We start from the raw sequence: 16595 nt of genomic DNA on the forward strand, positions 1-16595 counted from the left end.
CCTCCGATACACAACCCAACCAAGCCGCACTGCTTCTTAACACAGGGCGCATCCAACACGGAAGCCAGACGCACCAATGTGTCGGAGGAAACACTGTGTACCTGGCAACCTTGGTTAGCGTGCACTGCGCCCGGCCCGCCACAGGAGTTGTTGGTGCGCGATGAGACAAGGATATCCCTACCGGCCAAGCCCTCCCTAACCAGGAAGACGCTATGCCAATTGTGCGTCGCCCCATGGACCTCCCGGTCGCGGCCGGGATAATTACATTTTCATGTATTTTGGAGTAGAATGTCGCTGGACCCCACCAGCAAAGAGCACGATGCGATATTATCATGATATTATACTTAGCTACCGATATGATATGTATTGCGATTCGACACTACAATTTGATTGCAATTCAATATTTCAAACATATTGCTCACAGCAAGAACTGGCAAATCTAGTGCAGTCCTTGAAGAGGAGATGCACTGCAGTACTTAATGCAGCTGGTGGCCACATCAGATACTGACTGTTACTTTAGATCCCCCCCCCCCCCTCTCCTTTGTTCAGTGACACATTCCATTTCTGTTAGTCACATGTCTGTGGAACTTGTCCAGTTTATGTCTCAGTTGTGGAATCTTATGCTCATACAAATATTTACATTTAATATTTATGTTAAGTTTGCTGAAAATAAACGCAGTTGACGTTTCCTTTTTTGCTGAGTTATATATATATATATATATTTTTTTTTTTTTTTTTTTTTTTTTTTTTTGATACTCGGGGAGTCAAAAATATATAATATTGTCAAAAATGAATATTGTGATATGTAACTGTATCCATTTTATTCTCCATCACTAATATTTCGCCTCCAATGGAGGTGAAAGCAGCAAATGAAATTGAGCCCACACTGAGAAAAAGTTATTTGAGAAAAAAAAAGAAAGCTATACTGAGAAATTATTTGCAACTGCCTAAAGGTGTTTTCGAATGAGTAGCTCATCTCTGGCACTCTATGAGGTGAATTGTCCACCGCCAACCGAATGACAAAAAGCAGGAGAAAGAACAATGCTGCATTATCCATGCAGGAGGCCATTTCCTACACACTTCTGATAATTGAGATGAAAACAAGCACCAAGAGAACGCTAGCTGTGTGTCGACCCTCTCTCTCTCCAATCAATGTAACTCTGTTTTGATTGCTCTGTGACATAATCGTCACATCTTCTTTCACTGGCCAGATTTCATCTCATAAGCATTGCCTGGACGTGCTAGTTTATTTCTGTACTAGGGCGATGCCCTGTAAAAGATTCCTGAGCATGCATCGATCTCTCTTCCACCGCCTGAAGCAGACATTGCCCTCAGCATGCCACTGTCACATGTGAAACCTGCAGTATCACAGCATCTCAGAGTGGAGAAGCTCAGCCTGGTGCGTCAGCATCTGGATGAAATCCGGGAATTGCAGTATGCTATCAGTTGCGTTGAGGAGGACAACCAGTACCTCAGGATGGAAGTGCACAGAGTACGAGAGGAACTGTCCACCACTGTCAATATAAGACATCACCAGGAACCTGCAGAAGGAGCTACAAGATCTAAGGCAGGAATTGGTCAGCCACCACCACCAACTCCTTAATTCCAGTATAAACCAAGGACCCATCAACAAACCAAACCATCCAACCAATCCAACTCAGCTGACCCCCTCCACCCCAGTCTCACGGTCCCTGATTGCTCCTACTCCTGCCATCCTCCACAGAGAAGAAAACTGACATTGTTTTGATGATGGATTCCAATGGAAAATGAAAAGAGAAAAAAAGAGTGGTGGCAAAGTTGCGGTGCCCCACATCTGAGAGCCATGGAGCTCCTGACCGTGGCCCAGCTTGGTTCACCGAGCCTTATCATTGTACATACTGGAACCAATGACCTGCATGCTCAACAGGAAATGGTGGTTACATCACTTGGGAGGGTGTTGGAGCGGGCCTCTACCACCTTCCCTGATGTGATGATTGTCATATCCACCCTGCTCCGGAGGAGAGATGTTCAACCTGCCACCATCTAGAGGATAAATGCCAGCTTCTCCTGGCACTGTGCTAAATGACCAAATGTAAAATTGGCCCAACTTTCCACCTGTAGTTTGGACTGCCTGTATGATAATGTACATTTGCTCAAAGAGGCTGTCCCCACCTTCGCCAGGATGTTGCTCTGGGTGGCCAGTCCACCTCACCCCACAGGAGCAGCAGACCAGCCACCAACTCCCTGACACAAATCAGACGCACGTTTAGACCTGCATCCAGTGGCACCTCACAGAGACTGGTGAACAGCCAGCAACACTGCCCACCACACCACCTTTTACCACTTATCTCCCAGGAACTGCATGCAGATACACTGAGCTATGCCCAAGCCGTACACAGTCAGAGGCCCCACACAGAGTTTGGAGCATCACCGGCCACACTGTCCTCCACACCACCCTCTTCAATTCCCCTTACACACTCCTTCCCATGTTACCAGACCAGGCCTGCCTAAGCACAGCACAACTAGACCTAGCCCCATCACAGCACAGCTCTACCAGGCCCACCTCAACTCAGCTATGCAGTACACAGCACCGACCACTACCCTAGGGTCTGGCAAAACACTGTTGAGGGTAGTGCACCACATGCTGCAGTACTCACCATGTACTCTTCAAATCATCAACACTCATATGCTGAGAGTTTGGAGCTTCATCAGCCACACTGCCCTCTGCATCGCCCTCCTCCAATCCCCCACAATCTCCTCCCAGGCTAGGTTTGGTTACCCTCCCTGATCCCATCCCCAGGACAGGCCTGGGACCATAGAAATAAAAAATGAATAGAATGGGCTTGGAAGCTCCTAACCCTAGCAACTGACTGCTAAACTCATGTGTACACTTGCAATGGCTTCCTGGTATTGTGATGCAATAATTTCCATGGTATTAAGACATTTTCTATTAATTGATGACGGATTGCCACAGTAATGTGGGATGTTCATTCAAATAATGCTAACTGATGTGGCTCACGCAAAGTACTTTTTGTTACGTCAGTATGTCCATTTTATGTAACATCAATAATGCTTCTTATTTGCTTTATTTCTCCAACATGTCAACATTAGCAAGAGGCACTATAGGCAGACAAAAGTTTCATTTATATTTTGTTTGTTCATTCTGTGAGACATTTAAGTTGTGATTTTGCATGCACATTTAACGTTCATAAATCGCTGGAATCTACCACTTTCGAGTTTTGTTGTTGTATTGCCAGGACATGTGTAGTCACACACACACACCTTCATGCCACAGCACTCACCAGGACTCCGGCGACGATGGATGCAAGGGTATTTCTCCTCTCCCCCCAGTCAATGCACTCACACTCCGGCATGCGGAAGTTGTCCAGGAACCCTGCCATCTTCAGCCCTTCTGACCCCTGTGGTCAAACCTTACTGTTGTCTCAGTCAATCTCTAATGTTCCTTAGATAGGTAGGTAGCCCTCAGACTGTTGACACTGACACAGATGAACGTTAAACAGTAATCTGCTGTGCTGCTTCTGTACACTTGACAATCTGGGATTGGTTTGTCAAATCAATCGAGTTTGTTGCCTACAAAAACAAGGAGGTAGGATTATTGATTCTGTATCAAACTCCAATATTCACATCAAGCCCCTAACGTTACACTTGATCGAGGTAGGTCTAGAAACTTTCTTGGCCAGCTTCAATATGGTAATCATATTGCACTCTAGGTGGAACTTTCCACACAATGTTTACCTATCCAATCCGTTTTATCCATTGGGGTACATAGCTAGCCATTTAGCAAATACTATTAGCTGTGGGAAGAGCATAGGCAATGTGACAACAATAAGTGCCAGCAAAAGTTAGGTAGTTAGCTAGCTAGTAAGCTGTTTACAGCAACAGACAAACGTTAGTTAATATAGATAACGTTATTTAGCTAGCTAGTTAAACCTACAAATGTCAAGATAGCCATGAGTAGCACGTAAATCTTACATTGCGAACTCAACTGCAAAACAGTGAAATATTGTATTATTTTAATTAACAGAATAAATAAAAGCTAACAAGGTTTGTTGCATCTATCTATCTAACGTTATCTAACTGTTAACGTTCGCTAACTTATCAGATAACGTTAGTTATTATTATTTTTGCACTGATGCAGTGCCCTGCTCTGGTCCACCTATCCAACAAACAGGCGCTTTCTGGCAAAAAGTGCGTATACATGTCTTGAATGTAACCATATTACTCGTAGAAAATATAATTTTGCTCACCTCAATGGCAATGTTTTCAGTTTCATTTAGCTAGCTGTGCTACAACGACGAGGATGAAGCGACGTTGTATCAGGAAGCGTGCTAACCAATCAAAGTAAGGCAATCACAGCAAAGTGACCAATCAATTTTCGCTTATAGAAAAGTGAACGCAAAGTGTCATTTGTAGTGCAGGAATGTGGGGTGAAAGTCAGGAAACGTATTACAGATCATCTAGCTGTATATACAGCAGAGATGATGGCCATACTGTTGGCCTTGCAGTGGGTAGAGGAAGTCAAGCCAGACAGAGTAGTTATTTGCTCTGATTCATGTGCAGTGCTAAGGGGTCTCCAGTCCTTTATGTCACGTAGCAGACAAGCCCTGCTTCATGAGGTGCTACAAACAGTAAACAAATGGGTATACAGATAATATTTACATGGGTCCCAGCTCATGTGGGAGTGGAGGGGAACGAAGCAGTTGATGTACTGGCTAAACAAGCACTAAGTAGTGGGGATGTTGATGTGGTAGTTTAAATGAGCAAGGCAGAGGCAAAAAGAATGATATGGAGAGTGATGGAGGAGAAATGGCAGGAGCAGTGGAATAGAGATACTAAAGGCAGGTATTTATTTCAATTTCAGAGGAAAGTTGGGGAGGGGAGAAAGGCAGGAAGGGACAGAAGACAGGAGGCTATATTTACAAGATTAAGTGTGGGACACAGCCAGTTGAATAAGACCTTACATAGGAAAGCATCCAACAGGAAAATGTGAGTATTGCCAAGAAACAGAGACAGTGGAGCATGGGGCTGCAGATAGCCTAGTGGTTAAAGCATTGGACTAGTAATTGAAAGGTTGCAAGATTGAATCCCTGAGCTGACAAGGTAAAACTCTGTTGTTCTGAACAAGGCAGTTAACCCACTGTTCCTAGGCTGTCTTTGAAACTAAGAATTTGTTCTTAACTGACTTGCCTAGTTAAATAAAGGGGAAAAAATGTTATTGATACAGTGTGGTCATTATTGTAAGGAAAGAGAGAGGATGAAATCTACTATGAGGGAGAAGGGGATACAGCAAATTAGTTTAAAGAGTATATTGAATAGAACATCTTTAGATATAGTCCCAAATATTATCTTTTTTAAGAGTAACGGGGCTGGCAGGATTTAGTTTCTCCCTTTTTCTGGCCCACACTCCAGTACAGCAGGTGGTGGAAATGCACCATAACGTTGGATGCCGCCGATAAACCCCCATGAAGAAGAAGAAGTCTTTTTCATGCCACTTCGATACAAAGTTATTTTTTGTAGTAGGTTAGGAGAAGATTTTAGCTAACCATCACTATTTCCATCATCTTAATATCAGTATTGTAACCTAGTTAGTTCTCAGTTCCCAACCTCTTTCGGTTACTGTTCCACCAACTGAATGTTGCTCTGCCCGGAGTAGCCTTGAAGTACCCCCTTGTGCATTTTACCAGTAAACCTATGATCTCATGAGTTATCAAGTACCCCTGGTTGGGAACCATTGTCCTAAACTGCTCCGAAAAAGTCACTTTGTTATCGAAGTGGCGTGAAAATAGTGTTTTCCCTTTGCTTTCAAATTGAGACTCAAACAGCTTTGTCTTTGTTGTATAAAGATGTGTTCTAGTCATGCTACCACCAGTTCTGGCTTCTTTTATTACATTTTTTATATCCAGGTTGTCTAGGATATAACATGTCTTGCAAGAGGAACCTGGTTCAACGTCAAGATAGAGTCAACAAAGCTACATGTATTACAAATAAATGGAAACATCCATTACATGTATTGCACATGTATTAATGGGAGAGGTGTCCCACTAGCGGGACAACTTCTGGTGAAACTGGAGGGTGCGCAATTCAAATAAATAATCTTAAAAATGATGGATATTAAACATTTAGGTACATATAAGTGTCTTATATCGGCTGAAAGCTTAAATTCTTGTTAATCTATCTGCACTGTCTGATTTACAGTAGCTATTACAGCGAAAACATGCCATGTGATTGTTTGAGGACGGCGCCCCACATCAAAATATTTTTCCACCGGCACAGGTTTCATACATTCACATATAACGATTAAATATTCACATACTTTTTGAAAATCTTCCTCTGATTTGTCATCCAAAAGGTCCCAGCTAGCTACCAATTATATGCATATCCTGGCTTCAGGGTCTGAGCAACAGGCAGTTTACTTTGGGCACGTCATTCAGGCGGAAATGGAGAAAAAAGGGGCCAAGCCCTAAGTTAAATAGTAAACAAATCGTAATAATGTGTAAATGTCAAGTGTGCTGTCCTAGTGGCACACATCAATAACATTCATCAGTACAGATACAAAATGCTTCAGAGGCAATCATAACAGGTGAAATCGTATGATTAACCTGGACTTTGACTGTCCTTCCCTCTCTTCAAGTCATGCCTGTGCAGTGCACACCACACTCCTCCCAATGAGTCATGACATTAGGGGGTTGGTCAGGGGAGGGGTTAACATTTGTTTCGACATAGAGAAGCCACAGCAGTTGACAGTGCTGGAGAGCCTAAAAAACGGCTTTTTGTATTTCATCAGACAATTTAGCTAACTACGTTGTGTATCTGTGACATCTCCGTGTGAAATGGTGTGACTGATCATCAACTGTGAGTCTCTTTTCAAATATCTGCTACTAAATTCACGTTGTATTAGATATACCAGAGACTTATATTTACCCAATATAAGGCTCTGAGATAGCTAGGCTATGTCAGTGATAGCAACATGAAAATGCATAATGACTCAATAAGTTCTCCTTGAGGCTTGGCAGTGTTTTCCTGCCTTGGTTTTACAGTCAACATTACAGCAGTGCCTTCCCTTCCCTGTCTGATACACATTCCCTCTGCAACTACCCACTTGTATAAACACTTCAAAACAAGTGTACAGTAAATAGGTCTTGTGACTTGCTGAGTTAATTGCAACTTGGGTGGAGTTGTCGTAAAGGCCATGAGGCTTATGTGGAAAGAACAGAAGAGATGGGAAGAGGATTCAGATTGAGACAAAGAGACAGGGTCTATTAGAGTTTTCACGCCACTTTGATACAGCTAACCCTAACCCTTTCATAACCTTAATCTAATTATCTTTACCTGCTACGTTAATTATCCCAACCTGCTGTGTAAGTTCTCCTAACTTGCTACGGAAAAGTAACTTCAGGTCGTAGCTGTACCAAAGTGGCGTGAAAATAGTGTTTCTCATTAGAGTTTGCAACTGAAGCATGAGTCAGCATATTTCTAAAGTTAATAATACCGAAGGCCTTATGCCTTCAGTATTCCCCATTCAAACCTGTATATTTTGTCATCATGAAGTACTTTTAAACCCATGCAATATGTCAGTTCAATTAGTCCTTCGCTCTTCAGCAAAGTAGGAGGGGTGCTCACTGCCCAACGACAATGACAGGAATCAAATAATTGGGCTTATACACAGGAAAAACTTAGAGTTCTATGGTACTGTAATACATGGTGTTGGAGCACTCAATGAAATATGTGGATACACTTTATTTGAATCCTCTGTCAGGGTTACATAATGTGATCATAACACTGACATAGCCATTGGAATATCTAAAGTCAGTTGAGAGAAGCTACATGACTGTTAACCAGTATATGTAGGCCCACACACTACCTGTTGAATTCCACTTCACATATACATGGTGTTCATTCAGGCACTCTTTTCAAGGAGAGAAGTCAATAGGGGGGGAATTATATTTACACTATAACAAATGCTGGATTAAAAACAACCCAATATGGGTTATTTTGTAACCCAGCACTGGGTAAATATTGTACAGAACACACACTGGGTTGTTTTTGACCCAGCCAGTTGGGTTGCTTGAATAACACCAACATATTGGGTTGTTTACATTACCCAAAAATGTGTTAGTTTAACCTTCAGTTGGGTATTTTTTTACTCTCATGCTGGGTTGACTTAGCAGCTGTCTTTTTTAATGGAACTGTCAGTTTATTGTCCGGAGGTGTGGCTTGTTAGGGGTGTGGCTTTCTTATAGATCTTATTGGCCACCCGGGAGAGTACATTTAATTCCTGTTCATCATGTTAAGTTTACTGCAAATTAAAAATGTCCTTACTTTCTTTCATATTTTACACATTCTTCTAGAATATTAAGACTATTTATTACATATTATAATATGTAAGGTGGTATCTATCCCAACAATGGGATATGCATAGGCCTTTATGCAACATACATTTCTGTAAGCCTCAATGAAGCTGAAAAAGTGTCAATATTCAACCTTAACATGTAATAAATATACAACAGAACAGATGAACATGAATGACATTTACTCTCACGGGTGGCTAAAAAGAAATATCTGAAAGCCACACCCCTACTAAACTACATCTCTTGTCTTCTGTTCCCCTGGGTCATATCTCAATAAATCGAAGCACCAATAACCCAGTATTAACAACCCAACCTTCTTATTTTTTAAAGAAAACAACCCAACTAAGTGAACGAACTCCTGCAACCCAGCAGTTGAGTCAATCAAACAACCTACCTCTGGCTCAGAAATGCTGTCATGAACAATCAAGGGGCTTTCATTGAGCCTTATTATTGAATTATTCCATAAAAGTATTCAACTATTCAGAGTGAGCTTCAATGATAATAGCTAGATATATTCCATCTAAACAACAGTGAACATACTGTTTCGGTAACGTCTACCATTCATATAGTCCTGATTAGATTCTATACCGTTCATCTCCCCAGGGACTTTTCACCCAAGGATTTTGGTCAGGACTAGCTATTGAACAAGTAGGCTACATCTGGCTTCCTGAATCCTTGAGTCTGTACACAGTTATCATTCATAACTCTCTGGTTATTAACACTAACAGTAGGGGGTATTTTACCTCACCATGCCTGGGGCTGTTGTTACATGAAATACCGCAGCCTGCAGCATATATCCAATATATGTAGTTATAATTGAAGAGTTTATTTACGATTCACTTTATCCACCATTTTTTCACAATTGTGTTTTTTCATCAGAAATGATTGCTTTATGTTTGTGTAAAATATGAATGCTCTCAGATTTTCAATTCACAGATTATAGAAACGTGTTTTTTATGCAAAATGATATGCACTGTTTAGCTGGAATGGAATGTTCATATCCTGTATATTTGACTGTGATGTGGATGTCTCACTTAGGTTAGCATAAGGTTAGCATAAGATGAATGTACTTGCTATAAGTCACTCTGGATAAGAGCATCTGCTAAATGACTAAAATGGTCAATGTAAATGTTATACATAAAGATCTCATGTTACTTCCTGTACTGAATTGTAAAAAATATATATAAAACATTTGATGTCACAAATGTATCTTTATAAATATAAATAATGTAGTTAGTTTTTACATTTGACTGTGTTAAACCTAGCAGTACTTAATTTTTTTTACGGGGTAGATAAGCTTTAATATTGCTGACAGATTGTAGCTTTCATCAATGCATTTGTCTGCATCATTACCAATTCCCCATATACATACATACATACATACATACATTAATATTGCTGACAGATTGTAGCTTTCATCAATGCATTTGTCTGCATCATTACCAATTCCCCACATACATACATACATACATACATACATTAATATTGCTGACAGATTGTAGCTTTCATCAATGCATTTGTCTGCATCATTACCAATTCCCCACATACATACATACATGCATGCATGCATGCATGCATGCATGCATACATACATACATACATACATACATACATACATACATACATACATACACACACACACACACACACACACACACACACACATACACACATACACACATACATACATACATACATACATACATACATACATACATACATACATACATACATACAGTGCCTTGCGAAAGTATTCGGCCCCCTTGAACTTTGCAAGCTTTTGCCACATTTCAGGCTTCAAACATAAAGATATAAAACTGTATTTTTTTGTGAAGAATCAACAACAAGTGGGACACAATCATGAAGTGGAATGACATTTATTGGATATTTCAAACTTTTTAAGAAATCAAAAACTGAAAAATTGGGCGTGCAAAATTATTCAGCCCCCTTAAGTTAATACTTTGTAGCGCCACCTTTTGCTGCGATTACAGCTGTAAGTCGCTTGGGGTATGTCTCTATCAGTTTTGCACATCGAGAGACTGAAATTGTTTCCCATTCCTCCTTGCAAAACAGCTCGAGCTCAGTGAGGTTGGATGGAGAGCATTTGTGAACAGCAGTTTTCAGTTATTTCCACAGATTCTCGATTGGATTCAGGTCTGGACTTTGACTTGGCTATTCTAACACCTGGATATGTTTATTTTTGAACCATTCCATTGTAGATTTTGCTTTATGTTTTGGATCATTGTCTTGTTGAAAGACAAATCTCCGTCCCAGTCTCAGGTCTTTTGCAGACTCCATCAGATTTTCTTCCAGAATGGTCCTGTATTTGGCTCCATCCATCTTCCCATCAATATTAACCATCTTCCCTGTCCCTGCTGAAGAAAAGCAGGCCCAAACCATGATGCTGCCACCACCATGTTTGACAGTGAGTATGGTGTGTTCAGCGTGATGAGCTGTGTTGCTTTTACGCCAAACATAACGTTTTGCATTGTTGCCAAAAAGTTCAATTTTGGTTTCATCTGACCAGAGCACCTTCTTCCACATGTTTGGTGTGTCTCCTAGGTGGCATGTGGCAAACTTTAAACAACACTTTTTATGGATATCTTTAAGAAATGGCTTTCCTCTTGCCACTCTTCCATAAAGGCCAGATTTGTGCAATATACGACTGATTGTTGTCCTATGGACAGAGTCCCCCACCTCAGCTGTAGATCTCTGCAGTTCATCCAGAGTGATCATGGGCCTCTTGGCCGCATCTCTGATCAGTCTTCTCCTTGTATGAGCTGAAAGTTTAGAGGGACGGCCAGGTCTTGGTAGATTTGCAGTGGTCTGATACTCCTTCCATTTCAATATTATTGCTTGCACAGTGCTCCTTGGGATGTTTAAAGCTTGGGAAATCTTTTTGTATCCAAATCCGGCTTTAAACGTCTTCACAACAGTATCTCGGACCTGCCTGGTGTGTTCCTTGTTCTTCATGATGCTCTCTGCGCTTTTAATGGACCTCTGAGACCATCACAGTGCAGGTGCATTTATACGGAGACTTGATTACACACAGGCGGATTGTATTTATCATCATTAGTCATTTAGGTCAACATTGGATCATTCAGAGATCCTCACTGAACTTCTGGAGAGAGTTTGCTGCACTGAAAGTAAAGGGGCTGAATAATTTTGCACGCCCAATTTTTCAGTTTTTGATTTGTTAAAAAAGTTTGAAATATCCAATAAATGTCTTTCCACTTCATGATTGTGTCCCACTTGTTGTTGATTCTTCACAAAAAAATACAGTTTTATATCTTTATGTTTGAAACCTGAAATGTGGCAAAAGGTCGCAAAGTTCAAGGGGGCCGAATACTTTCGCAAGGCACTGTAAATTGACTGTGTCATCCAGAAAATGATGTCATGGCTTTAGAAGCTTCTGATAGGCAAATTGACATAATTTCAGTCAGTTGGAGGTGTTACGGTGGATGTATTTCAAGGCCTACCTTCAAACTCAGTGCCTCTTTGCTTGACATCATGGGAAAATCAAAAGAAATCAGCCAAAAATTGTAGACCTCCACAAGTCTGGTTCATCCTTGGGAGCATTTTCCAAACGCCTGAAGGTACCACGTTCATCTGTACAAACAATAGTACGCAAGTATAAACACCATGGGACCACGCAGCCGTCATACCGCACAGGAAGGAGATGTGTTTGGTCTCCTAGAGATAAACGTACTTTGGTGCGAAAAGTGCAAGTCAATCCCAGAACAACAGCAAAGGCCCTTGTGAATATGCTGGAGAAAACAGGTACAAAAGTATCTATATCCACAGTAAAACAAGTCCTATATTGACATAACCTGAAAGGCCGCTCAGCAAGGAAGAAGCCACTGCTCCAAAACCGCCATAAAAAAGCCAGACTACAGATAGCAACTGCACATGGGGACAAAGATCATACTTTTTGGAGAAATGTCCTCTGGTCTGATGAAACAAGAATAGAACTGTTTGGCCATAATAACCATCGTTATGTTTGGAGAAAAATGGGGAGGCTTGCAAGCCGAAAAACACCATTCCAACCGTGAAGCACAGGGGTGGCAGCATCATGTTGGGGGGGTGCTTTGCTGCAGGAGGCACTGCTGCACTTCACAAAATAGATGGCATCATGAGGAGGAAAATGATGTGAATATATTGAAGCAATATCTCTAGACATCAGTCAGGAAGTTAATGCTTGGTCGCAAATGAGTCTTCCAAATGGAAAAAACTTTTTGGCAACAATGCAAAATGTTATGTTTGGCGTAAAAGCAACACAGCTCATCACCCTGAACACACCATACCCACTGTCAAACATGGTGGTGGCAGCATCATGGTTTGGGCCTGCTTTTCTTCAGTAGGGACAGGGAAGATGGTTCAAATTGATGGGAAGATGGATGGAGCCAAATACAGGACCATTCTGGAAGATAACCTGATGGAGTCTGCAAAAGACCTGAGACTGGGACGGAGATTTGTCTTTCAACAAGACAATGATCCAAAACATAAAGCAAAATCTACAATGGAATGGTTCAAAAATAAACATATCCAGGTGTTAGAATGGCCAAGTCAAAGTCCAGACCTGAATCCAATCGAGAATCTGTGGAAAGAACTGAAAACTGCTGTTCACAAATGCTCTCCATCCAACCTCACTGAGCTCGAGCTGTTTTGCAAGGAGGAATGGGAAAAAATGTCAGTCTCTCGATGTGCAAAACTCATAGAGACATACCCCAAGCGACTTACAGCTGTAATCGCAGCAAAAGGTGGCGCTACAAAGTATTAACTTAAGGGGGCTGAATAATTTTGCACGTCCAATTTTTCAGTTTTTGATTTGTTAAAAAAGTTTGAAATATCCAATAAATGTCATTCCACTTCATGATTGTGTCCCACTTGTTGTTGATTCTTCACAAAAAAATACAGTTTTATATCTTTATGTTTGAAGCCTGAAATGTGGCAAAAGGTCGCAAAGTTCAAGGGGGCCGAATACTTTTGCAAGGCACTGTAGTGTATGTAAACTTCTAACCCACTGGAATTGTGATACAGTGGATTACAATTGGATTACTTGTGTCATGCACAAAGTAGATGTCCTAACCAACTTGCCAAAACTATAGTTTGTTAACAAGAAATTTGTGGAGTGGTTGAAAAACGAGTTTTAATGACTCCAACCTAAGTGTATGTAAACTTCCGATTTCAACTGTACATACTGTATATATTTTATGGACACAATATATTTTACAATTGTTATATTTTGTTTGGTTTTATTCCCCTCCTTCCTCTACCCTCAACCTCTCCCATCTATTCCTGATGTCCATCCAGTTCATCTTTTCTATTTGCCATATATTTTTAACTGTGCTGTTTCACAAAAGTTCTGAACCTACATACATTTCACAGACACAGTATATTTGACATGAGTTATCTTTATGCTATTACTCCCAACCTTTAGCTCCATTCAACCCCACCCATCTATCTCTTAACACCATCCATATTGGATTTCTGTTTGCCATACATTTTTCAAATGTGCTGTGATGTTTCACTAAAGTTCTGAACCTTTCTATTCTCATAGTTTCTACAGATTATAAATTAAAGGTACAATTTTTTGCTAAAAGTATTATTATGTTATTGATCGATTGACTATGACATTTCAAATCACCCAGCAAGTCTATCTGTAGAGTTCGCAACAGGTAAATGTTGCAATTCTTTAGCCATTCCTGGACCTGTGACCAAAGATAAGCTACATATGGACATTTCCAAGATAAATGATCTAAAGAGAAAAAATGAATCCGGTGTCGCTTTGCGTATCAGTTCATAAACTGTCAATTTTTTTGGTCCTTCAATGAAACGGGTTTACTTTTTTTTATTTATCTCAATTGTCTTGAACCAAATGTGGTCTTTAATGCAGCGCCGACAGACAAGTCCTTTACTTTTCCCCCCTTCTTCTTGTGTCTCCCATTTTTGAGGTAATTCTGCAATTAGTTGGTTGTAATTTTGGGTAGAGCAGACATTTCCTAGCAGTACTACTTAATTCTCTGAGAGTGAGGTGTGTATATAGCATTTAGGGAAAAAAACATGATTATTTGTCTCTCTGAAATGAAACCATCGAGTGATAGATTTTAAACAAATACATGTGTTTCATACCATGATTAGATAGTGAAAAAACACACCGATCGCTTTCATAATTCCTTTAAGCAATAAAAGCTCATTTGGATATATAGCGTTTTGGAATAAAACTCTTCAATTGCTCCCATCACTCCTATTACTGTATGTGTGTTTCATTCTATCTATCTCTCTTCTATTCTATGACAGACTATCCAAAATCACACATACTGACCACTTGTATGGATGTTACTCCTCCCATAGGAACAGTTAATTAACTGAAAACTATTCTTCCTTCAGCCTGCAGTTACGTGTTGCGGCGCATCCGGGCTGCAGTGAGAAGGGGAGAGCAGCCAGAGAAGCCCACCGCAGAATGTAGCCAGGCCAAGGGTGAGTGGGCTCAGCTGGGGCAAGAGGAGGCCTGGAGGTCCTTGGGCTCTGGGGGTCAGGGGGATGCTGCTCAGACAACAAATAGTTTGATTTAGGCCCCATATCAGCTGATTGATATTGCCTGAAAGATTCCCTGAAACATGCCGCACAGATAATGATAATGATACGGTTTGCTTTTGGCTTATGAAAGTCATATATACCTGGATCCTGTGTGAACGTCTGTGTGTTTCGATGGGTATGTGCGTTCATGCATGCTTGTACAGACTCAAGTGAACAGGATTATAAGAAATGTTCTTTTCTTTTACTTTTGTACTCCATGTTTGTCCAAGGCTGTATGGTGAGATGTGTTTTTGCTGGGATTACAATTGAATCCTGTGTGTGTGGGGGGTGGGTGGGGGGGGACACACAACAACGACGGCTATTTTAAGCTCGGGGGTTAGCTTTAGGGTCAGGGTTACAGTTAGGGTTAGAATTAGGGTTAGGGGTTAGGTTTATGGGTTAGGAGTTAGTTACAGTTAGGGGTTAAGGTCCGGGTTAAGGTTAGGGCTAGGGTTAGGGAAACTAGGATTTTGAATGGAAATTAATTTTAGGTCCCCAAAAGGATATTAAAACATGTGTGTGTGTGTGTGTGTGTGTGTGTGTGTGTGCACACACAGAATGTTGATTTTGACATGCACACACACACACACACACACACACACATACACACACACAGACAGTGTGAGGGTTGTACAAAGCCAAAAATCTGCAAAGAGATGACATTTAACAAATCAATTCCTCTTTAATGTAGGCCTACTGGTGTTTTTCATTCTTTCTATGCAGCGTGGAAGGAGGAGGGTAAGCAGAAGAATGGACAGGTGGAGCCGGTGTTCAAACCCCTGGTAACGGAGCCGGAACCAGGCCTGAAGGTGGCAGAGTGTGCCTCTGGTGAATGACGTTAGAAAGGGACAGATAGAAAACAGGAGAGAGTGTGGAGGAAGGGATGAGAGGAACAACTGTGTAAAAGACGCACTGACTCAGTTGCATTATTATCTGTATTCTGTAAGACTAGAGCAGCAACCTCATATGTTGTCCTATCACATGCCATGGAGAGACGGCCACTGCATTAACATGTGCTTGCTCATGCCAGGTCAGTATGAGGAATTACATGTACTGCATGTTTTCTCTGGCTCAGTATGAAATTATATGACACTGACATTGCACATACAGATGCATTCACCTGCTAGTACAACAGATCACATTTACTGTGGAAAAATTATTCACACATTAGGTGCACACACACACACACTCTTCCCCTCCCACTCCTCTCCTGTGGCCAGGTCTCTGTCCTCTAGGGTAGTTGAAGGTCAGAGTGAAAGAGTAACAAGCAGTAGCAGGCAACAAAGAGAATGATTGCCTGGACATCAATTCCCCACCAGAGGAAATGCCCAGGCAGGAAAACAAAAACAAACCTTCTGCTGTTCATAAAGATACTGCCTCTATTTTTCACTGTATTCTGGGAGATGTGCAATTTCAATAAACAAAGTACTCTTGCCTCCAGAGTGTTTCTGGGTTTCATCAATCATTTTTTAAACATTGAGCAGCAAAGAGCACATACAGCACATGATTTCTATAATACATATCAGGATTATTGTTTAATAATGTGCTGAAGTAAAAAAAAAAAAAATCACTCTCACACACTCACATAGACGCATACGCACACTCACACTCCCTCTATCTATCTCCCTCCCTCCCTCTCTCTCTCATTCTCCCTCTCGGACACACCAT

General features: G+C 41.1%; 1 protein-coding gene and 1 long non-coding RNA gene across 3 annotated transcripts in view; one reads left to right on the forward strand and one right to left on the reverse strand.

Annotated features, from left to right (window-relative positions):
* The window catches only part of LOC135547258 (transmembrane protein 50B-like), a 15355-nt gene extending 11027 nt beyond the window's left edge, over positions 1 to 4328 (reverse strand). Inside the window, exons 1-2 of one of the 2 annotated variants that reach the window (XM_064976066.1) lie at positions 4248 to 4328; positions 3282 to 3476 (exon numbers count right to left, since the gene is read on the reverse strand). In XM_064976066.1, the coding sequence (XP_064832138.1) occupies positions 3282 to 3380 (99 nt within the window). In that variant the 5' untranslated portion in view covers positions 3381 to 3476; positions 4248 to 4328. Of the gene's footprint in view, positions 1 to 3281; positions 3571 to 4247 lie in introns of both variants that reach the window. The other variant, XM_064976065.1, reaches the window with a different exon arrangement.
* Positions 4329 to 6694: 2366 nt separating this feature from the next.
* Positions 6695 to 16367, forward strand: LOC135547259 (uncharacterized). Its single transcript, XR_010456683.1, has 3 exons — positions 6695 to 6852; positions 14739 to 14828; positions 15651 to 16367. It is a non-coding gene; the product is annotated as an uncharacterized LOC135547259 (long non-coding RNA).
* Positions 16368 to 16595: the final 228 nt, after the last annotated feature.

The sequence above is a fragment of the Oncorhynchus masou genome, chromosome 10 (assembly GCF_036934945.1).
Source record: "Oncorhynchus masou masou isolate Uvic2021 chromosome 10, UVic_Omas_1.1, whole genome shotgun sequence".
Classification (NCBI taxonomy): domain Eukaryota; kingdom Metazoa; phylum Chordata; class Actinopteri; order Salmoniformes; family Salmonidae; genus Oncorhynchus; species Oncorhynchus masou.